General features: G+C 41.4%; 1 protein-coding gene across 6 annotated transcripts in view; it reads right to left on the bottom strand.

Moving 5' to 3' along the window:
• Positions 1-25160, bottom strand: part of blnk (B cell linker) — a 161865-nt gene that overhangs the window by 61675 nt on the left and 75030 nt on the right. For 4 of the 6 annotated variants that reach the window (XM_068002428.1, XM_068002429.1, XM_068002431.1 and 1 more), the window contains one exon: positions 666-731. In XM_068002428.1, coding sequence (XP_067858529.1) covers positions 666-731 — 66 coding nt within the window. Of the gene's footprint in view, positions 1-665; positions 732-15180; positions 15431-25160 lie in introns of those variants that run through there. The other 2 variants (XM_068002430.1, XM_068002432.1) reach the window with 1 other exon arrangement.

Here is a 25160-nt window from a genome sequence, read left to right as displayed (position 1 = left end):
GACAATTGACAAATCGCCAAAGAAGGCGATGTTAGGACAGGTGAGCAAAAGCTTGGTCAAAGAGGTAGGTTTTAAGGAGCATCTTAAGGGAGGAGAGAGAGGTAGAGAGGCGATGAGTTCTAAGGAGGGAGTTGTAAAGCTTAGGTCCTAGCCAGCTGAAGCCTCAGCTGCCAGTGGTGGGGTGAAGGAAATCAGGGATGCACAAAAGGCCAGAGTTGGAGGGACACACAGTACAGCAAAACAATAATAAATAAATTGACAGCAAATATCTAGCATATGAAATAATTTGGAATTTTACTTTATATATTTGCTTTCTTAATCATGAAGGTCATAACTCCATTAAATTACACTGTTTTAGATCTGCTTTGGTATTGAACAGGGATTAATTTATTTGAAAGATAAAAGGGACGTGACCCTTACGAGCAGCAGCTGACTGCTATACGATTGAATGGATTCAAAGTGATTGGGCAGGGGGGAGAATGTTGAGGCATTTACAGAGAAATGAAACTGAAATAAGGAAGGTTGACCTGCAAGTTTTTTTTAGCAAAAAGAAATAATCTAAAGTTACAGTTTTCTTGTGGTCTTAATGGAGAACTGTAGCTAAAATCTGATCAGCAGATGGGATTATGAATGCTGTGATTACCTAGGCCTAAATATAAACTTACTTTTTAATTTTGCCGATAATCCCACCATCATTCTTTTTGATGTCATGAACTATCTTTTGAATTTGCCTGTGAAAATGAAAAAAAAATCTATTAGAATAGACAGCGCCTTGTTATCTTACATTAGTACTGTAATATTTATACAGAGGCAGTTCAGTGAAAGGAAAAAATTATGTTCTCTAACGCATTGCCGCTGATGATCCTGATCAGTGTAGTACAAAGCCATACTGCCCAACAGGGCGGTCTGGACGAGTCCCTTTCCCACATTTATATTGAGCGTGAGAGGTTGCAGCCTCTGTTTCAATATTTGAAGGGGCTGCTCCTCAAGTTCTGGCTGCACTTCAGTCCCACGTTCCTGATCTTTGGCCACCCGGTGAGGAGGGGGGCTGGCAAGTCGAAGGTTCTCCTCGTGGGTCTGCTCCTGGGCCTGACCAAAATGGCCATCTACAGGTCCAGGTTAGACCCGGCCTGTGGGGGCGGTCGCTCCGACTGTCTGCCTCTCTTCCGTGGCATTCTCTGCACCCGGATGGCCCTGGAGAAGAAGCACGCGGCGTCTGCTGGTACACTTGAGGCCTTCCGCGACCGGTGGACATCACGGGGACTGTTGTGCATAATTGACACTCAGAATAAGATTATTATTTGATTGGCTTTTGGTGGTTGAGATAATTGGGATGACATTGGTTGCCTCAGTGTTGTCGGCGAAGAGACACGTTTGTACATAACCACACCCCCCCCCCACTTTTTTAAGGGGCTTAAACTAAAAAAAACTGTCCAACAGGGCTCAGGAGTAATTCGTTAAGTTAAGGGAAGGAACAGGAGTACTACAATTGGAATCAGCATGCCTAATTGAGGGTGGGGAAAATATGAGCCCTTGTTCCTGCTCCTCATCACTACCAAGTGACATCTCCTGTAAACCGTGGATGTTGGGTGAGAGTGGAATTAGACTTGGTTGTGATGGTCCAGTACCCCTTCAACCATAACTAAACAATAGCTACTTGAGTGGAGTACCAGAGGCTGCTACTGCCTGTGGAATTGTAACCGAGCCAGATTCAGAGCCTTGGAAATAAGGGCAAAAAAAGGGAAGAAAACTGAAAAAATACAAGAAATGCAGTAAATCAGTTCAAATTTGAAACCGTATTTAAAAAAAAAATCAGGTTACAAACTTTAAATACTAAATTATTACATCCAAAACACTGAGAAATTATGGAAGAACCAAGTAAAAAGGTCTTCATCAAGCTGATGACTTAGCCACCAAAAAAAGGCCGTTGTTACGGAAACTACCCTGAGCACAATCTGTTGGATGTAAAAGCAGTGGAAGAAATGGGTTGCCTAATGTGTCGCTAGGTACAGAAGAGGTGAAGGAGAAGAAGAAGTAAAAAGGTATTTTCATAGTTTGTAATTGTTTTTTTCACAACATAGGTTCAGGCCATTTAGTTTCCTCCTTCGAGAACAACCCCCATTGTCTTCCCAATTCAGAATGATTTCAGTGTCCTGGCCTCAATCCGGTAATCAACTCCAGCTTTTGAGGATCCTCAACGTAAATAAATGTTTCCTGATGTATTTCCCAGGTTTGCCCTTCACAACACTGAACCCTGTGCATTCTTGTCCTGCTACCCCACAAATGCCAACCATCAGCTTTTTAAACTGACATCAATGTTTTTACCCACACGTCAGCTTGCCAACATTTTAGAAGAAAAAGCACCATTTTGTCACTGGAATTGAAGGCTGTCAGTATCAACCAGTTAGAGTGGTCAGTTGGTGGGAGTCAAGGCTGTTAGAATCAATCAATCAAACAATCAATCAAACATTACTTTCTCTAATTGTTAGTTGTGCACAAACTTAAGGAACAAATGTTTTCAATGAGTGTGAGCTGTCACATGTTGGTAAAAATAACAGCAATAATTATACTCTGAATGGAAGTAGGTATGGTGCTGTGGAAGAACAGAGGGATTTGAGGGTTTAGGTTCACAGGACATTAAAGGCAGCACCTCAGGTTGATTAGGATGTAAAAAAAGCTAAAGAATTCCAGGCTTTATTTCAAGTGGTATAGAATATAAAGGCCAAGGGATAATTATGAGCCTATATAAAACCTTAATAAGACCTCAGTTAGAGTACTTTGTGCAGTATTGGGCTCCACACAATACATAGGATATTGAGGCCTTAGAGAAGTCGCAACACCGATTCACTAGGATGCTGCCTGGTATGAGAAATACATAGAAAGACTTGAAAAATTAAGACAACTGGTAACACACACATCTGAGCCAGAAGATTGTGGGTTCAAGTCCCACTCCAGCGACTTGAGGACAAAATCTAGGCTGACACTCCAGCGCACTACTGAGGGAGTGCTGCACCGTCGGAAGTGCTGTCTTTTGGATGAGACGTTGAACCAAGGCCCGGTCTGTCCTCTCAGGTGAACATAAAAGATCCCATGGCACTATTTCAAAGAAGAGCAGGGGAGTCCTTCTCGGTATCCTGGCCAATATTTATTCCTCAACCAACATCACTAAAACCGATTATCTGGTCATTATCACATTGCTGTTTGAGGGATCTTACTGTGTGCAAATTGGCTACTGCATTTCCTACATCACAACCGTGACTACACTTCAAAAGTAATTCATTGGCTGTGAAGTGCTTTGGGACATCCTGAGGTCGTGAAAGGCACTATATAAATGCAAGTCTTTCTTTCTTTCTTTCTTTCTATGAGAACAAAGCAGATTATGGAGTGATATAACAGAAGTGTTTAAAAATTATGAAGGGATGGGGTAGATAGAAACAGACTATTTCCAGTAATTGAGGGCTTAAGAATGAGAGGCCACAGATACAAGATTAATTGTAAGAGATTTAGAACTGAGGGCAGAAGAAACTCCTTTACACAGGGTGTTGTGAGACTGTGGAATTCACTTCCAGGATTAGTAGTTGAGGCAGAAATTATGTCAACATTCAAAAAATAGATTGGATAAATGGATGAAGGAATAGGGGTTGAAGGGATAAGGAACAAGTTTGATAAATGTGATTGGAACTATTTGCTCACATGGGTGAACACCAACATGGTATTTCTTTGGGGAAAACACTAAATAAATAAACCAGTAACTCTAATTCTCAGAAACCATCAGCTTTCATAAATACACAGAAGTCACAATGCAGAAACAGGCCCAAGTCTGGAGGTAGTCAGTCAGGCCCCCCTGAAAGCACAAATTTCAGGGCCCCATCCAACCACCCCTCCCCATTCCTGCAAACCAGAGGGTGGATTTTAACTTTCAACCAGCGAAGCATGCCAGACACCCGCCCGCCCGCCCGCCCACTCCTAATGGCAGAAGGCCCGAGCCACTTTGAGGCTCGGGCCTCACTTCCATGTCGCTAGTGATCTCCATGCCCCGAACTGAGCATCCTGATGTAGCTTGCCGGCTCGGATGCTGTGCCAGACCACAGATAGTCCTGGGAGTGGGAGGTGAAATGGAGGGGAGGGATGAGCTGGGCCCGCAGCAGTCCTGCTCCTTCTGGATCCACAAAAAAATAACTTGGAAAAAGTTTTGGGACGTTTTTACAATGGCCAGCAGCGGTACCTTTAAGGACTGATGGTTAGTCTGCTCAATGTCAGGACACATGGGCAGAGCATGTGCAGCAAATGCTCTGCCCCTATCTCCCTTAAAATTGCAATCAAGGTCCTAACTACATCATAGAACCGTGATTTGCATAATGCAGCTGGATTGGCGGCATTAACAGGACGGTAAGTCTACCGATCCCATTTTGACGTTGTTACCGCCCTGTTAATGCTGATTTTAGCTAGTTAAAATTGGTCTCCATGTTCTTTGCGCATTTTAGTTTTTTCTTAATGATTGCAGCTTGCAATAGTTTTATTAACAGGACAAAAAAATAAACCTTTTTGATAGGGTTAAAAAAACAATAGGGATCAGAAATTACTATTCCTGATAACAGATGAAAGATTAACCTATTTGAAGGACCTTCCTCTGTCTGCTATTTTAATGGAAGGCATTGGCCCATTTAATTTAAATACATCAACCCCTCTATTACAACAGCAGACGGAGGAATGTCAAAAAAATGTATGAAATACTCGTCTGCTATTATTACCAACAGTAATTTCTGTCGTCACGTGTCAGAAAATGGTTTTAATGCACAACAGGTTGATCAGCATCTTAAAGAGAAAAAGATAGGTACATCTTTGAGAATGACCCTTCATCAGAATTCAGTTCTGCAGTTTTGTTTCGATAATATTGACATACCCTTACAACCTCCTGAAGCTACAGTATTTAAAAATTAAGACTTTTTTTTTACAAAAATAGTTAAAGCAGCATAGCCTCGATTCTTGTAATCCCGAGCCTACCTGTAGGCTGCCATGTGGTCTGGACATGGACAGATGAGATTGTTTTGTTTTGTGCATGTAGAATAAAGATTTCAGTTGATAAATGAACCCGATGGGCTGGATTCTCACCTGTATTTGGCCGTAACACATTATCTGGAAATTGCACAGAATGGACAATCTGGCAGAGTGGATTGCACAACCGTAATGGGACCCACCAGATTTTCCCTCATTTTAAATGAATATAAAGAAAATCAGGTGGACTCTTGTTATCGCCTTGCAGGCCCACCCTCTCTCTTTGCCCCCTGGACTCCATTCAGGTGATAATTCACACCCAGTCAGTACAGATGAAAATCCACCCCATGTATCTGGAATCAGTTTCACTGTATATTGTAAAGTCTAATCCGAGTCCCTGCAACTACTTTTATTTTGAAATTTAAAATATCTGTAACCTTTCAACGAGAAATTATTTTCTGCTTAAAAGGCAGAATTACAGTAGGCCCAAAAATGTCAGCGAATGCCTCAATTAAAGCATCAAAATCAACATTTTCTGGGGATCCCCCAGGTCCCACTAGAAAGTAAATCTCACGCGTTCAGCACTATTTCCCATTCAAAGTTCAAAATCCACTGCTGATCTAAACTACTTTTGTGTACTTTAGGATTTTATTCGTGCAATAAAAATGATGCAACGTTAGGTGTACCTGCAGCTTAAACTGTGACAAGCCTAACTCCTCATTTTTATATATCATTAAGCCTATATTTAGGGCTGTTTTTTTCTGTCAGCTTTTTGAAGCTGCCTCTCAGCTTTTGCCAGTTTTACAACTTGACGTGAATACTACCCAAGGTAGTGGATTCATGTCTCAACCCATAATCTAGGCCACGTTTGGCGGGGGGAGGTTTGTGGGAAGGGGGGGGTAGTAGGGAGTTGGGAGTTGTAAGGAGTGGTGGGTTGTGGGGTGAGGAGGGCGGAGTTGTGGGGGGAGAGGGTTTGTAGGGAGGGGGCGCTATGGGAAGGGGGCTGAGGGGAGGGGGTGTTGTGGGGAGGAGGGGATTGTGGGGAGGGGGTTTGTGAGGAGGGGGGAGTTGATTGCTGGGAAGGAGGGTGGAGGGAGGTTGTAGAGCTGGAGGAGGTTACCAAGTTTGGGAGGGGCAAGGCCTTGAAGGTATTTACACACAAGGATGCAAACTTTAAATTTGAGACACTGGGGAACTGGGAGGTCAGAGAGGACAGGGATGAATGGACAGCAGAGTTAGAATACAGGCAGCACAGTTTTGAATGAGCTGGACTTTACAGAGGGTGGAGGATGGGAGGCCATCAAGAGGAGCATCGGAATAGTTGAGTCTGGTGGTGACAAAGGCACGGATGAGGGTTTCAATTGTAGATGGGCTAAGAAGAGCAGGGACATTTCCTGGTCTCCTGGCCAACATTCATCCCTCAACCAACAGATTAACTGGTCATTTATCTTGTCTGTGGGACCTTACATGCAAATTGGCTGCCTCATTTGTCTATGAAACAACACCTGTAATTCATTGGCTGTGAAGTGCTATAAGACATCCTGAGGATGTGATGGGCGCTACATAAATGTAAATTTTCCTTTCTTATATTGTTTAGTCTCATATGCAGCTCTATAAGGCCCACCCTGAGACTTCATTTTATGTGTTTGCATAGTCCTAGCTTATCAATTTGTTCCTCAAAGTTCGTCCCTCTGATATCGGTGATTGTTCTCCACTGTGCTGCTTTTAGGGTCTGGATATCCCCCTAATGTTGTGGCAATCAGAACTGCACAAAGTATTCAAGGTTGAGCCTGACCAAAGCATTGTAAGCTTCTGCATAATCTTAGGGGATTTGAACTCTGCTGATTTGCCAATATAACCCATCATTCCATTTCTTTTCACTTGCAGCCTCATACTGTTAGACATGGTGAGTAACAAACATTGCACGCCAATCCCTTTCAATTTGTCTCTTGGCAAGTTTTCCCCCACCATGGAATAACATGGCCCCAATTTTAGCTTCCAAAATATAATGTCCTGATTTGTCCACATTGAACTTCATTTGCAATTGATCATTCTTGGTGAAAAATGCAAAACAAACTGCAGGTTGTGAAAATCTGAACTGGTGAAGGGTCTATCCCTGAAACATTAACTCATCTGTCCTCTACACCGATGTTGACTGAACTGCTGAGTGTTTCCAGCATTTTCTGTTTTTATTTCATCCACGCTGCAAACCCTATTGAGCAATCTTTGGTTACTTCATTTTGATTCTACTGTCTCTTTCTCTTCCCTCTCCCTTCTCTCAACCCCTGCAAGCTTGGCATGTTCTAGGTAAATATTAAGTGAAAATATACATCACTGCAATATTTGTTGGATGTATTCTATGGTGTTCCTTCAAATAGCTAATAATTAGACCTAGTGGTTTTGGCTCACATATAACTATAGGCCATTAATACAGTTGTCTTGTTTCGGTTTGTACTTTTGTACATGCACATTGGATGTCTAGCTCCTATCTATAAGCTGAAATTTTACACCAATGTTGATAAACTTCAGTTCCAACATCCCTGAAAAACTCATGAACAGAAATTTTAGCACTGTATTAGCAATTTAACACCTGACAGCGAGTTTAGCAGTGACCACCACAACTTTATATTAGTTGGGGGGGTTCTTGTCTGCATGCATAGGTATGTGTCCATATACACATGTATTATAGATTAGTGTATCCCTGAGCTCTTTTTCAAACCCCAGGGAATGGTGAGGTAATGGTCAAGCAGTTTTGGCGGGGGGGGGGGGTCAAGGTATTATACGATATACAAGGAGGCAATTAACTCCATCATCAGTAATCCGCTCAATTACAGAAGACACTCAATTATAGAAGACAATATCTTCAGATCAGGTTGAGTTTTTTACATTAACTATTAACCCCAGTGATATTGCTGGAGACTGGTGTGAAAGCCCCGAAGACTATCCTCAAAGGATCGTATGGTATACCCAGACTACAGAGAGTCATTTAGAACATGGAAAAAGAGCTAAACCGTATTCAAACTTGCATATTATCGATTCTTTAGAAGTTGTTCGTTGTTCCTAATTTAGGATCTGATGGGGGATTTTCAATTCTTCTTTTAGCCCAAGTGGAAATGATAAGAATTGAACATTTTCCATCGTCCTCATTGGTTTCACAACATTGCACTTTCAGATTCACTTTTTTGCAGAAGTTTTAAAAAAATTTAAATTTGCAGTGAACAGAGGAAACAACACATTTCTTAATGAATTGAATAAATACATTTTAATTCTATAGAGCTATTGTGGCACATTAGTTTTGTAACTAGATTGGTTCAGTGTATCCAGGGGCAGCATAAGTGTAGGGAAAGTGAATCTTTGGCACAGAGGATCTCTGTGTTGAGGAGCAGTTGGCCACACTGAACAGCATGACAGGGGATTATACTGTCCAGAATGTGGTCACGCAAGAGGCAGTGCTGGACAGTTCAGGACACGGGGATAATATATAGAGAGAGAAGTGGAAGACCATTCGTAGGTTCAGCTGAGGGAGACCAGATTCACAAGTGCTGAGAACTGGAACTATCCAATAGATACACAGACCATAATGTTCCGTGTGGGTTCTACTGGTTTCTTGCACTAACTCTGGCAAGAGACCAGCAGAAGCCCCAAAGTAACGATGGTTACGCTGGGTTGCCAACAGCTTTTGTGGGTTCTGCTGGTTTCCCATCAGAGTTACAGTAGAAGACAGTGAGAGACCCTATGTAATTTCAGGGTCATAGTGTTGGGCAGGTTTGAGGTGGACATTGACAGCGACTCAGAGAAGAATGGTCCTGAACAACACAGTGGCACCATGGAGTAAGGGATTACCCTGGGGGGGGGGGGGGGGTGAGTGGCAGGTAGAGTAAAGAATAGGAGAGCAGTAGTAGTGGAAAATTCTATAGTAAGGGAAATCAACAGCTTTTTTATAATACACTTGGGACTGGAAATCCCAAATAGTATATTGTCTCCCTGGATATAAGGTAAAGGACATTACGGAATGAGTGGAAAAACTTCTGGGAAGGGAAGGAGAGCAGCCAAAGGTCGTGGTTCATGTTTGAACTAATGACCTAGATAGAGATACATTTGAGGTCTTGCAGATGGTGTTTAAAGAGTTCGACATTATTCTAATGCTTTCCTGGCCGGTCTCCCATCCTCCACCCTCCATAAACTTCAGTTCATTCAAAACACTGCTGCCCGCATCCTCACCCATACCAAGTCCTGCTCTTCCATCACTCCTGTGCTCGTTGACCTACATTGGCTCCCGATGCCCCAACGCCTCCAATTTAAAATTGTAATCCTTGTGTTAAAATCCTTTCATGGCCTTGACCCTCCCTATACTTATAACCGTCTTCAGTCCTACAACCCTCCCAGAACTCCGTGTTCTTCCAGCTCTGGCCTCTTGTGCAACCCCCCCCCCCCCCCCTCTTCATTCCATCATTGGTGGCTGTACCTTCAGCCGTCTAGGCCCTAAGCTCTACAATTCCCTCCCTAAACCTCTCAGCCTCTCCACTTCTCCTCCTTTAAGACCTTTCTTAAAACCTACTTCTTTGACCAAGCTTTTAGTCACCCCTCCTAATATCGCCTTCTTTGGCTCAGTGTCAATTTTTGTCTGATTATGCTCCTGTGAAGTGTCTTGGGGACATTTTCTACATTAAAGGTGCTATATATATTAAAGGTAGTTATTGTAGGAGACACTCGATTGAAAATTTAGATCTGAAGGATAGTAATCCCTAGATTGCTTCCTGTATCTGTGTTAGATTATGAAAGTCAATGAGTAGCTGCACTGAGAAAGACAAGCCCACGTGTTGAGACATGGATTAGGGGAAGAAACAATATGAAGACTGATAGGGTCGAATAGCCACCCAATGTCAGACAAGTCGAGACATGTCCTTGCCTAGCAATTGACTTCCTATTGTGTAGATGGTGTCACTTGAGACCACATCTAATCTCGTTAACTGTTAAAATACCTTAGGCGCCTTTGAACTTAGTACTTGGTGAAAAACAATCAGAGCCATCAAGTAAAAGGGAAGTGGACAAAGACAGAGAGATTTGCATAAGATCAAGCCTTGGAAAAATATACATAAGATAATTAGTTTTGAACTTGCTACTTGGTGAATGACAAATGGAGACAGCCAGTCTAGGAAACAAAGATGAATCAAGTACAGGGAAATCACACTTCACTCTAGACAGGACACAGTAATCTGTGTGAGATCGTGATGTGGAGATGCCGGTGATGGACTGGGGTTGACAATTGTAAACAATTTTACAACACCAAGTTATAGTCCAGCAATTTTATTTTAAATTCACAAGCTTTCGGAGGCTACCTCCTTCCTCAGGTGAACGATGTGAAAAAAAGGAGAAAATCTCCGAAAGCTTGTGAATTTAAAATAAAATTGCTGGACTATAACTTGGTGTTGTAAAATTGTTTACAAAAAAAAAAAAAAAATCGTTCACATCGTTCACCTGAGGAAGGAGGTAGCCTCCGAAAGCTTGTGAATTTAAAATAAAATTGCTGGACTATAACTTGGTGTTGTAAAATTGTTTACAATTGTGTGAGATCAAGCTTTGATGGGAGAAATGTCACACATGGTTTGAGTGAACAAAACCACAACAATCTTTGTGGGGTAATGGCCATATCAAAGCCAGTTGGCTTTAACTGGTGTTTGAAATACATGATGTGGAGATGCCGGTGATGGACTGGGGTTGACAATTGTAAACAATTTTACAACACCAAGTTATAGTCCAGCAATTTTATTTTAAATTCACAAGCTTTCGGAGGCTACCTCCTTCCTCAGGTGAACGTTTGAAATACAGACAGAGACACTCAGTCTATGTGTATTAGATGGGTTTTGGTGGGCATGTCCAGAGTGTGTGGTGGGGTAGCATAAAGGAATCATGTTCTGGCTGCCAGTGGTGTACAATACTGAAGCTGCGCTCTCCACCGTACTGTGTCCAGAAGCAGGCTGGAATTAAAGAAGGCATATCTACGTTTGATTGTACCCTGATTGTTGAAGCGGCTTTCAATAAAGGATAGACTTTCTTTTAATTAGAAGATGTCTACCGTATTCTGCTTACTACAAGTATTCATTAACATAGAAGACTACCACATTCATTAACACGGCATTCGTTCTAAAAACATAAGCAGAACTCAAGGTGGTAAGTCCCTGGGCCCAGATGCATGCATCCTAGGCTGTTGAAAGAAGTCAGAGAGGAATTAGCAGTCACTTAACTCTCCTTAAATATGTAAATTGTGCCATGAGACTGGAGAATAGCCAATGTTCAATCTTTGTTCAATCAACTGTGGGCAAATTTTTAGAATCCATAATTTGAAATGCACGGGTTAACTAAGGACACCCAGCATGGATTTGTCAAAGGCAAGTCATGTTTAACATTTAATAGTTTATTTTGAAGAGGTGACTCATTCGACAAAACTAATGCAGTGAATGTAGTATATATGGATTTTCAGAAGGCATTCAATAAGGCTTCACAGAAGGTTTGTTAGAAAAATTCAGGCATGTGATATAAGTGGAAATGTAACAACATGGATAGAATATTGGTTTGTGGGCTGATAACAAAGAGTTAGGGTAAATGAATGTTGCTTGAATTGGAGAAGGTTTGGAAGTGATGTACCCTAAGGGTCAGTGCCTGGTTCACTTTTGATCTCAGTACATATAGATGATTTGGACTTGGACATAGGGAGTACAATTTTGAAACTTGCTGACAATCTAAAATTAATGAGTTTGGCAGACAGCAAGGAAAACCGTTAAAGGTTTCAGGATGACAATGACAGGTTAGCAGAATGTGCAGAGGGGTGGCAGATTCAATTTAATGTGGAGAAGTTTGAGGTAATACATTTTGGGATGAAAAACTAGGAATGGAAGAACATACTAAATGGAAAGACACTTAAGGTATGGAGGAACAGAGATCTACAGGTTCAAATCCGGGACAGAAAGGGTGCAGGGTTCTTCAGGATTCATGAAAAACGGGGGTGGACGCTGATAATATAGTCATGTGGAACCATTCATGCGGGCACTTGGGGTGTCTCCCGATTTTCCATATGACCAGTCCGCCCTGGTTCGAGTACGTAATTCCCTGAAAATGCAGGTAGATAAAGCCATAAAAAAGACCAACAGCATTTTGAGTTTTATAAATAGTTGCACGGAGTACAAAAGTAAAGAAGTAATGAAAAATTTGTACAAAACATTGGTCAGGCCATAGGGTATGATACATGGCTTTGAGTGCCTCAATATATAAAGGACATTAAAACCACAGATGATAGAAAACTATAGTTAGGAGGAGAGACTTGGCGAGACTGGGATTATTTTCACTGGAACAGAGAAAGCTAAAAGGAGATTTAATAGAGATTTTAAAAATTATGAAGGGTTTTGAAAGTGAGTAGGGAAAGACTATTTCCTTTGTTCGGAGAGTCAGTGATCTTTTGATTTTGAAAAGTTTGGACCTATTCTTTACTAACTTTTCAAGAATCGTGAATAAATTCGGTGCCTGGCTAGTTGAATCCAGCAGTTCTTTGTCAGCAAATAAAAAATATTAATTACACAGAAGATAAATGCAAATTTCAATTTCTGCAACCAACGTCGGAGCAGAGAAGACTAAGAGGAGATTTGATGAAGGTTTTTAAAATTATGAAGGATTTTGATAGGGTGAATAGGGAAAACTTATGGCACAGAACTTCCTCAGATGGCGTAACCAGCAAGTTATGCCGAAATCGATGCTGAAATTTATGCTGATCTTGCCATTGGCAACTCACTCTGAAATTTCCTGAGACCGTCATTAGCATTGGAAGGTAAAAACTGGCGTAAAACAAACAGAAATCAACATAAACGATACTGGAAAGCACGGAACTCACACCATATTCCTTCTTTTATGTATGAAAATTAAAAGTCTGAAGCCATCAAACCATCCGTTATGCACATTAGACACACATGTTTCAGAAAATGCAATCGTGGAAGCCGTTCAATTTTTAATGTCACTCATTAAAGTGGATTCAAAGATCCAGAAAATACAGTATAGGTCTCAGTGACGAGAAATTTTTTAAAATTGCTTAAAAAATCACCATAAAACATCGGAGATAGAACTTTGAATCTTGCTGGGCCTAAAATTTTAGGTGTCAAATTCAATAGCTAGAAGGGTATGATTGCCATTAAGACTATCTCGCAATTGATTGACATGAGGTGGTGTGGCTTAATTGGGATTGGATTTTTCAGCTTTTCCTTTTATACCTCAACATGGAATATCCTGCTGCTCTTACCTAGAAGACCAAATATTGACAAAGCTTGTTCTTGACAGAGACTGTGTGTTGTGATGGATACTATCGGACCTTAGGTCTAAAAGTTCACCACTTTTTTTAACTAAATAGACCATTTAATTATTTCAAATACAAGTCAGGAAGGAAAAGTTCAACAAAACAGTTGGCATTTAAAACTTCACAAATAAATACACTGTCGGTATTTTACTTGCCATTTTTATAGTGCCTTTATGATGAGAGAACTTCTGAAAAACTAGTTTTGAACTTTGAGCAGCATAAGTATTTTCAGTTCACAAACGGCACTGGGCTGGAATTTGCTGAAAAAAATGTGCAAATTGGCCAGCATCTTGTGGTGAGGAAGAGATACCCCGTGAATTGCGAATCGCCACAAGTTGCTGGCCGATTTGCGCCACTTGACCGTTAGCTTCGCGAAAACGGCATCAAGCCCTTAACCTCCCTGTGAGTTTCATGAAGCTGCTGCATTTGCACATTAATTGACCATTAACCTCGCCACAGAAAGTTAAGTCTAGTAATTAATAGCTTAAGTACCCTTTTAATGATGTGATAATTGTTAATAACTGCCAATCAACCTCTCTTGCGCAGAAAGTGAACAATTAAAAGTGTGCAGTCTCATTCCTTCAGGTAGTGAATTGTTGGAGATTTTAAAAATGACAAATTTTAAAATTTTACATTTGTTTTCTCTCTTTTCCTTTCTGTTTCTTTTTTCTCTCACTCTCTTTTAATCCAATCTTTCTTTCCCTCTCTTTATAAGAACATAAGAACATAAGAAATAGGAGCAGGAGTAGGTCATACGGCCCTTCGAGCCTGCTCCGCCATATTTCTCTTTCTGTACCTGATCTGACATTAAATTCACCCACTCTAATTCACCCTCCTTCTCAGTCCTTCCTCTGTTTATTTCTCAATTGTTAAATCTCATTAGTTAAGGAGATACACTGTTTGTCCCGTTGATCCCAGATGCCACGTTGCCTTCGCTGCGCCGTTATCAGTTCCAACTTCCAGCAACATACAGGGCAAAATGTTTTTGAGCTGAAGGGTGCAGGAAAAAGTCTTACTAACTGGGAGATGCCCTGCTCCAGCAAATTCCAGCCCAATTATCCTAATAACAAAGCTGATCCACCCCTCACCAAAACTGATTCCATGTCGTGTCTTGCAGTTACAATAGCTTTAGGTACAATGCTGAGGGCCATGAGATCAAATAAAATTTTATGTGGGTCATGGTCCCATTTAATGGGTTTTGCTGTAGGTTCTGGCATCAATGTCACACATCTTGCACATACACTGGAATTCCAATCTGTGCACAAATCTGATTTAAAGGCATAGGGGGTCATTTTGACTTTGGGCGATAGCGTAAAACGATAAATATCGATTCAGCCACCCGTTATACACCTCTCCTGATTGCCATTTCCATTGACTTCAATGGTTCAATAACTATGTACAGATTCACCACACTTAAGCATTGGGTGTTTTTACAAACCTAAGCCGCATTACAAAGGTTAATACCATTAACTAACACAGATTTAGTTATTAACTGTTTAAAAAAGAATGGAACTTTTAGATTGTTATATCATTTCACATTGTCACATGTGCACTTACTTAGTTTTATAACCGTTTGCAATTACAAATGATTCACATAGCCAGAATTCACTCTGCACTTCAAACTAGAAGAACAAAAGGATCTTTGAAAGCTGTTCACTGCCAATGGTTCACAAATAGAATCAGCAGTTATTATGGCTTAATTTGTTAGTGAACTTCTTCTTTTCTGCTATTCTTACTTAATCCACTAACAAAATTACTACCTAGCCCCAAAGTTTCCACCTATATATATATCTGCTAAATACTTCAACTTTTATGACTCATTTCTTATCAAGAACCTGAACTCTCACCTTATTCTCTGATTCTGAGCAAGTTTACTAAACGTTTCCATCTTCTCTGCTCAGGAAAACATAATTAACCTTCGCCGATTATCTTCATCTGTGTATCAGAAGGCAGCTGCTATCAGAAGGTCAGTCAAAGAAGAAGCCCACAGATGTGTTGTATCAGACGTCTTTCAGTTTGTGTGGGCGACAAGTGACATCTCATAGCCAGAAACTTTTAGAAAGTTTTCTTAACATTGTCTCAATACTACCTCGCGTTCCCTGTAGTCATATGATCATTAGCTATATGCTTGAAGGACTTCACCAGTATTTAGTCAGTCACAGATCACGGAACTCAAGCCATGCCTTGTTCACTGATACATTTAATTATTATAGCCAATAATCCTTAGCACAGATATCGTATCTTAAATGAATATTTGGATCTTTGGCTTCTACTAGTTTTAACTTTATATTTTCTCTTTGGTTCATGTCCATGACACCGAAATATGACTTGTGATTTGGTCTGCCCGAAATTCAATTAAGACAAAGCTGCATTCCAAATGCTTGTCATTCATTGTATCATGAAATCAAAATTCCACCTCTATCCATGCACTTCTCTTGAAATATCCTGATCATATGGGAATTCTGCCTTTCAACCCCACTATTCATGCACTTGAACTGGAGTGTCTTACAGGGATATTAAAACGGTGACTCTTTCTTACAAGTCTGCCATAATTTTCACAATAATATTTTTCAAATACTTAAAAATATTTGCTTTAGAAGTGTGACTTTCTAAAAGTACCACTGGAGATCACTATGGCTGTGAGTAATAATGTTAATATACTGAGTAAAAGCAACTTTAATGGTTAGGTTATAGAGCTTCAATAATTTCCACAAAATGCATTTTTAAAACATTTATAATTTGTATTTGTTGGTGAGTAGTCCTAGGATAATCAAGGTGAGGGATGTCAGTTGTGAGGAATGAAAAAAACTCTACTTTTTGCACCCAATATTAGGCATTCCCAGATCATGTAAAATATACTCAGATGCAAAACTCCTATAAATTGCCTAAAGAATATGCCATAATTTTAATCCCCGAGGAACGCCTCCTGTTGCATCAGTGTAATAATGGCATTTTCCATCTTCAGGAGGACATAGACAGACTGGTGAAATGGGCAGACACGTGGTAGATGAAATTTAACACAGAGAAGTGTGAAGTGATATATTTTGGTAGGAAGAATGAGGAGAGGCAATAATGGTAGAAATTTAAAGGGGGTGCAGGAACAGAGAGACTTGGGGGTGCACATACACAATTCTTTGAAGGTGGCAGGACAAGTGGAGAAGGCTGTTAAAAAAGTATATGGGGTCATGGGCTTTATTAATAGAGGTATAGAGTACAAAAGCAAGGAAGTTATGCTAAAACTTTATAAAACACTGGTTAGGCCTCAACTGGAGTATTGTGTTCAATTCTGGGCACCACGCTCCAGGAAGGATGTCAAGGCCTTAGAGAGTGTGCAGAAGAGATTTACTAGAATGGTACCAGGGATGATGGACTTCAGTTATGTGGGGAGACTGAAGAAGCTGGGGTTGTTCTTCTTAGAATAGAGAAGGTTAAGGGGAGATTTGATAGAGGTGTTCAAAATCATGAATGGTTTTGACAGAGTAAATAAGGAGAAACTGTTTCCAGTGGCAGAAGGGTTGATAACCAGAAGACAGATTTAAGGTGATTGGCATAAGAGCCAGAGGCGACACAAGGAAACATTTTTTTACGCGGCGAGTTGTAATGATCTGGAATACACTGCCTGAAAAGGTGGTGGAAGCAGATTCAATAGTAACTTTCAAAAGGGAATTGGATAAACATTTGAAGGGAAAAAATTTACAGGGCTACGGGGAAAGAGCAGGGGAATGGGACGAAATGGTTAGCTCTTTCAAGAGCCAGCATTGGCATGATGGGCTGAATAGCCTCCTCCTGTGCTGTACCTACTATAATACTATGATGCAATAGATAAGGACAATACAATGTAAACAGCAGTGAGATAAGTTGAACATCTCCACTAATGTGACTGACAAGATGGCTCACAAGTATAATGCTGCAAATGGATTATGAGCAGACTCACTAATGTAGAAACTGCTGGCCATGACAGATACTATTTATACCACAGATATAAAATATAAAAATAATATTTTAATGATAATATGAGTGTACCCAAGAACTATAGAGATATTTCTCATAAGTGGCATAAAATAGTGTCATCTATTTTCTTGCAAACACTTTATCACTGAATATCAACATCACTCCTCAGTGAATGCTTAAACAATCCAGCCATTATTGGCTACAACCTGGACCGTTTAGATTTAGAACAATACAAACTTTAAAAAATATAGGCCAATTGAGAGATTGCAGAAAAAACAAATGTAAAGGTCAGTTGAATGAACACAGGTGTGTTTAGACTCAAAGTAATTTATCATAAAACTCCCTGGAGTACAGGCCTTACCATGGAAAGAAATACTTCTGCTTTCTGTTTTTAGATCAACCATTGATTCACAACATAAATGAAAAACATATCACATACATCACACTTGGTCAAACTTGGTCATGCCCAAGTAGTAACAGATGCAGATGTAAAATATAGATAAAAGTAAATCAATGGCCTTAGTCAAAGAGGAGTCCTGCGGTGCATTTTAAGTAGGTAAGTATTTCATAAACTGTATTACAAGTAGTGAAGCACTTCTGGATCAGAATATTTGCCAGATGACACTATTCAAGAACAGAGTGGCAGCATCAGCCAGCAAGTAGATTTGGTTTCACGTTCAGATCTAAAGATCCAAAACTAAACCTGTCAGGTACTTCATGTCTCCTTGGACCAACAACAAATATTGAAGTTTCTCTCCACCACAACTGCTGGCAAACACAAAATACATCCTTCCACAACACTGCCTGGGAAAACAGATGTAAAAATTACTCTTTGGGCTAGATTTTCCTCTGAGATGGGTCAGGGCAGGAATTCCGCTCTCTGCCTTGACTCCACCATGAACCATTTTCCTGAGTTAGTTATGCAGGGTGGGCTCTTGGCCGGACACCCACCACAAAGAAGGAACCCATCACTGTTGCTCAGGGAAATACAGCAGGATACCCGTGGGACACTGGCAGTACCAGAAGGAAGAGCCAGGTTTAAAGGGGGCTGAAGTGCCCAGAAGATCTGAAACAAAATTCTACTTTAGGTCTTGGACTAAGATGAGACCTAAGAAAGGTTAATGAATGGGGCCTGAGGAGAGGGATGTGTGCCCACTACTGGGATCTCTCCCTCCAAAAGGGCCTTCAGCGGGCATAAACTGGTCATAAACAGAGAACCTTCCTCCTTACTGTTACAGTGAAGTTCTTCATGGAGGTAACTGAACTTCTCCACTTAGTCTAAGTGATAGCTTGTCATCTAAGTGATGGACAGTTAGTCTAAGATATTGATAATCTGAAATTACCGGGCTACACTGAAATTTTGTTGCTGTTTAAGTGAAGAAGTGCATGATTAAGAATTGTTATGCCAATCCATTACATACTGTTTCATTCCAACAAAATAAAAACATATATATCTCTGTCTCTCTATCCATATAGATAGCCCATGTTGTTACCCACAATGAGTCAATGAGGATTTATTGTTTTATAACAATAGGGGTATATATATATATATATATATATAGCCAGTTTTAAAGGTGAGAATATGGTACTTAGCTGCACTGGAGATGGTCCTGGGTTTTGGCAGATTGTGGTGGAGAGGGTTCTACTAAACCCCAGGTTTCCCCTTCACAGTGATGTCAGACCAAAGAAACCTTCACAGTGATGTCAGACCAAAGGAACCTCAATTGCTGCCAAACCCCAGCAGCCCTGCACTGCCGCTCCTTCTCACATTTTAACTCCAGGCCCTAGTACCCCAGCCCCTCCAGACCTGAGGCCCCAATCCTTTACATACTACAGTTTTCCCAGTTTCTCTCTCTCTCACCCATACAGGTTCCAACAGCTTCCAGACATCTTTGTTTCCCTTCCCTAGCAACCCCTCGCAGACCTCTGTTCTCCGACCTGGGCTCCATTCAGCTCCCATTGGCCTCCTTTGACCTGCAACTGCTTCTCCAGTGTCCTGGTTTTTCTTATCTAGTTCCACCAGGATGGCAGACTCTGATTCTACCATCCATCACCCTGCGCAGCCAGGGTCATATAACCTGGGTGCACTCAGCAATGAGCAGCATAATAGGCTGTTGAAAATAATTCCCTGACCTCTGATTCCCACTCTTGCAATGTAGCCTAGTTAAATGAACCCTAATTCAAAACCTGTCAGCTGCATTCGTTTCTATCGTAATAAATACACTCTAACTTCAGATGGGGCACATGTGAAAGGACAATTGAAATTTCATAAGGTGCTGCGGCTTAGATCCAATCACAATTTATATGCATTTCACATATTATGCATCCAAGCTTTATGTCCTAGTGAAATATTGATATTAAAAAAGACATAAACAGCTGTGACTATTGGAGAAGAAACGACGAGGGAAAATTTAGAATTGATTGTGAAAATCCTGAAATAAAATTTATTGTTTTCTTACCAATGGAAGAAAAATCGTTATAAAATAAAATTAGGTAAGATAAAGTAAAAGTCGTCAACCGTGGTGAAATAAATTTAAAGATGTCCATGTAAATGTCAAGGAAGATCAACTGGCATTATATATAAAAAAATAAAAAGCATTAATAAATAGACGTTTCTGCAGTAGTCATGCAGCTGATGCTGCAGTTATCCTGCAGGAATCATTGGACACCAGCATCTGCTTTGACTGCTCCGAGTTGACAGCTCTGAGTTATACTGCCCTGCTTGCACTGATCTCCACTCACAGGAAAGCAGAGCTCTGCATGCATGTAATTAATAGCAGGCACAGGGCTCTGACCACTTGCCTTCTACGGCCAATAGAACTTTTAATGTTAGAAAAGAGAAACATAGGCCCTGATTTTAAAAGGGGGGGAGGTCGGGGGTGCACGTGTGAGTCGCCATCTAGGGAGTCAGGGGACATCATTACCTTAACTTTCATCAGAGTCCTGCCCGTATCCGGCTAGAAGCACCACCTGGCTGACGAGTGGGAGTGGAAGATTGCAGGAGGGAGGCCAGAGCTTTGAACCCACGGGATCAGTTCCCGACAGTCAGGAAAGTGGTTGTGGGGGGGAGCGGGTGGAAGGCGAGGGGCAGGGGAAGTTCGAGGTAAGGGAGGCCCGGGGCTTCCTCGCGGGCGCCTGGAGGAGCACTCGTGCTCCTTGTCGCCCACAAGGAAAGCTAAATTAAAAATTGAAACCTTACCTGCGTGGGCCTCTTCTGGCCCACGATCTCTCTCCCGACAGGTCTAGCCTGATGGGGAAACCGTCACTGTTCCCCTGCTCAGGCCTCTGACTAAAATTAACATCATCGGGACCCACTCTGCATATTTTAAGAGGATCCGACGGGTGTCGTGGTCACCTGATCAAAAGAGCAGGTTAATATCGTGACCCGATGGGAAGGCAGCAGGATCACCGGGGGGAGGTCATTCCTCTCATTTTAACTGCCCCACCCCCCCAACCCCCAACTGATTTCTGCCAGCCGGTGTGAGTTAAAATCAGGGCCATAGGCTCACAGCTGTCTTTAAAGAGTTCAATTTGGTTATGAATTTAAGTTTTAAAAAAGTTTGGCCACATGCAGGTTGTAGCTGCAATGCAAGCGGTGCAAAGATGTTGCATATCAAAAATTATTGGCCTGTGGCCAACCTTTTTCTTCTTGCATGGGAAAGAAATTCTGTCGTTAAGGATAAATTCTGTGGAGATTTCCTCACAGAGGAAAAAAATCTGTGGAACTGCAGAATACTAGGGGCCCTGGCAATTGGCCTTTAGGAGCAGCTAAACTCTGCAAAACAGAAAACAAGATTTCAGGTAGCTAATTTGTAACTTATTTCCCTAAAACATCATAAACTGAGACAATCACACAAGCACTATATTAACAAATAACCTTTAAGTACCCAACATCTGTTATGCCAACTGTGCTTACCTATTAACATCTGAAGTTAAAGTCAATCGAAACGGCAGCAACTACACTTATATCACATCACGTGCCTCATGCGCATATACCTGTAATCTCATCTCAATGGCAAAATTCTGAGTTGTTACAAACATTATTCATCGAATCATACAGCACAGAAGGATGCCATTTGGCCCATTGTGCCTGTGCCAGCTCACTGAAAGAGCTAGGAATTAGTCCCACTCCCCTACTCTTACCCCATAGCTCTGTAAATTTTTCCTTTCTAAGTAGCGATCCAATTCCCTTTTGAAAGTTACTATTGAATCTGCTTCCACTGCCCTTTCAAGCAGTGCATTCCAGATCATATTAACTTTAAAAAAAAATTCTCCGCATCTCACCCCTGGCTTTTTTGCCAATTATTTTACATCTGTGTCCTCTGGTTACCAACTCTCCTGTCGCTGGAAACAATTTCTCCTTATCTACTCTATCAAAACCCCTCATAATTTTAAACACCTCTATTAAATCTCCCCTTCTCTCATACAATTAGCACAGAAACAGGCCAATCAGCCCATCAAGTCTGCAATAGTGTTGTTCTCCATATAAGCTATCTAGCCTGCTCTCTTGCCTAAATCTCCATACACCTGAATATTCTATTTTGCCAATAAGCTGTTTAATTCCCTATTAAAATAATTTATGGGCTCTGCTACCACAATGCTTTGTGCCATAGAATTGCACGTTTCAACGACCCTCTGTATAGAGAAATTTCTTTACGCTTCCTTTTATTTCCTCTTGTAATTACCTTCGCCGAGCCGTGAAAACAATCTGTCACTTTTTACCTTCTCATGACCCTGCATTATCCTGAAGATCTCTATCAGCTCAGCCCTTAACCTTCTCAGCTCTAATGCAAAGAAACCCTAACTTCTCAAGTCTCTTCGTAACTATAACCCATCATCTCTGGTAGCATCCTACTAAACCTATGCATTCACTTTGTATTTGTCTTCCTGATAATGGGGTGACCAAGACTGTAAGCAATACTCCAACTGCCACAGGTGTACAGTGGTGTTTCTCAGGGATCGGTACCAGGACCACTACTTTTCTTGATATATATTAATGACTTGGACTTGGGTGTACAGGGCACAATTTCAAAATTTGCAGATGACACAAAACTTGGAAGTGTAGTAAACAGTGAGGAGGGTAGTAATAGACATCAAGGGGACATAGACAGGCTGGTGGAATTGGCAGACACGTGGCAGATGAAATTTAATGCAGAGAAGTGCTAAATGATACATTTTGGTAGGAAGAACAAGGAGAGGCAATATAAACTAAAGGATACAATTCTAAAGGGGGTGCAGGAACAGAGAGACCTAGGGATATATGTGCACAGGTCATTGAAGGTGGCAGGGCAGGTTGGGAAAGCAGTTAAAAAGGCATATTGGATGCTGGGTATTATAAATAGAGGTATTGATTACAAAAGCAAGAAGGTTATGATGAACTTTTATAAAACACTGGTTCGGCCGCCACTGGAGTATTGTGTCCAATTCTGGGCACCGCACTTTAGGAAGGATGTGAAGGCCTTAGAGAGGGTGCAGAAAAGATTTACTAGAATAGTTTCAGGGATGCGGGACATCAATTACGTGGATAGACTGGAGAAGCTGGGGTTGTTCTCCTTAGAGCAGAGAAGGTTGAGAGGAGATTTGATAGAAGTGTTCAAAATCATGAAGGATCTAAACAGAGTAGGTAGAACGAAATTGTTCCCATTGGCGGAAGGGTCGAGAACCAGAGGACATAGATTTAAGGTGATTGGCAAAAGAGCCAGAGGCAACATGAGGAAAAACTTTTTTATGCAGCAAGTGGATATGATCTGGAATGCACTGCCTGAAAGGGTGGTGGAGGCTGATTCAATCGTGGCTTTCAAAAAGGAATTGGATAAGTACTTGAAGGGAAAAAATGTGCAGGGGTATGGGGAAAGGGCGGGGGAGTGGAACTAGCTGGATTGCTCTTGCAGAGAGCTGGCATGGGCTTGACAGGCCGAATGGCCTCCTTCTGTGCTGTAACCATTCTATGATTCTATGCACTGCAGCTTAAGGTGTTATGAGTTCAATATTAGCTCCTTTGCTTTTATATTCTAGGAACAAAACCACGGATTCAGTCTTCCCTTTTTATGGCCTTATCTACTTGCACTGCCATATTTAATGACTTGTGTATCTCACACTAAGGTTCCTCTGCTCTTCTATTCCCTTCAAAATCTTACTATTTAGTATGTATTCCCTTTACTTACTCTAATTTCCCAAATGAATTACTTCACATTTTTCTGTATTGAACTGCATCTGCTCCCTATTTGCACATCCTGCCAGTCTCTCGGGACTTCACCTCCTCTGCTTTCTGAATAGCAAAGTTCTGAAGGGCACAGGAAGCAACCACAATTCAAGAGACCTGCTCAGGTGTGTACTGGAATGCCCCTCCAGATCTATCAAGACAGGGAAGCCATGCCATCAGAATCCCTATAGTCCTCTTGATGACCACGCTAGCAGTTAAATGGACCTCGTTGTAGTGATATTCTGTTGGTAAGTTTGGAAGTCAAAGTGTGATCATGAGCCATGGAAGCAAAGGGTTTGCCTTGTCTCCCAGAACCCAATCCAACACTTCACTGTAATCCCTGGGTAGAACTGGGACTTGCAGGATTTGTTGTAATTGGTCACAGACTATTTGAAGTGAGGAAGTGGAATCACTTTCCGTCCAAGAAATTCAATGGGTCTACAGTAGGCGACCACAAGCCAATGTGGATGCCATCTGTTGCCCTCTGAATTCTGAGGAATCCATCAACACGATAGAACTGCATAACCCTGTCATGCTACTGCCTAGCAGTCAACCCAAAATGGATGAATTCCCCAGCTCTCCTGAAGATGGAATCGGTGACATGTAATATGAAGATCTAGACCGCACTTTGGCTAAATTTGGAGAAGTCCTATCTTGCAGCTTGAAAGGAGCTAGTGGCATAAATTTGACAGTTGTATTGATTTTGACAGCCATTGGCAGACCTGTTCAGTTACTTGACCTGGGCTGCATCGTGGAGAACGTGGCATAGTTCATCCAGTTCTTCCTTAGTGATTGAAGTTGACAAAGGTGTAATGCTTCACTCAGTCCCTTATAAGAGCTCCGGGGCTCTATAGACTCCCTGTGGAGGTAATAGCGGGTTGTCCTCATCCTCTTTTGATGCTGCCACGCTCTCCTTTGCTCTCTTCTGTTCTGCTCCTCCTCCTTCACCTCCTCTTCCACCAAGATCGCAAAGAAGAGAATCCCTATAGAGAAACCTATGCTACTCTATAATGTCCCTTACTGTGGGTCGGAGTGGAAAAAGTGCTAGTGATCGCAGACTCCCTTAGTCAGGCAGTGTGAATCGCAGCTCAGCAGCTCCACAAAGCAAAGAAAAACTTCCCAAAATATACAGGCACGTCTGAGATATGGACAAAAGTTGTCCAGGGAATGAACACCTTTAAATGGATCACTTCTGCCGGGCAGATCTGCTCCTGATAAGGTTACACCCCTTTTAACTCCTCATAAATGACACCGACAGCAATGATTTCTAATGGGGCTGGAAATGACGGGGATTCCAATGCCTATTGCCATCCATCTCATTTGCATGTGTACACTAGTAAAGGGGCAGGTGGACGAAGCAATCTCTCCAATGTGAACTGGAGATTTCAGCAGAATGAAAACTAGGCCTAAACCCAGCAGAAACAGGTCCCACCCTAAAATACAACCTTCAAAATTGAGATGCACTCACATAACACCCCTTTCGTCATTTGGATGAGATGTTAAACCAAGACCTCATTTGCCTTCTCACGTGGACATAAAAGGACCAATGGCACTATTCGAAAAATAGCAGGGAAATTCTGCCTGGTGTCCTGGTGAATATTTGTCCCTCAAGCAATGTCACTAAAAAACAGATGATCTGGTCATTTATCTTATTGCTGTTTGTGGGACCTTGCT

Source organism: Heptranchias perlo, chromosome 21 (assembly GCF_035084215.1).
Source record: "Heptranchias perlo isolate sHepPer1 chromosome 21, sHepPer1.hap1, whole genome shotgun sequence".
In the NCBI taxonomy this organism is placed as follows: domain Eukaryota; kingdom Metazoa; phylum Chordata; class Chondrichthyes; order Hexanchiformes; family Hexanchidae; genus Heptranchias; species Heptranchias perlo.
The sequence above is the reverse complement of the archived record's forward strand: the minus strand, read 5'-3'. Positions and strand labels throughout refer to the sequence as shown.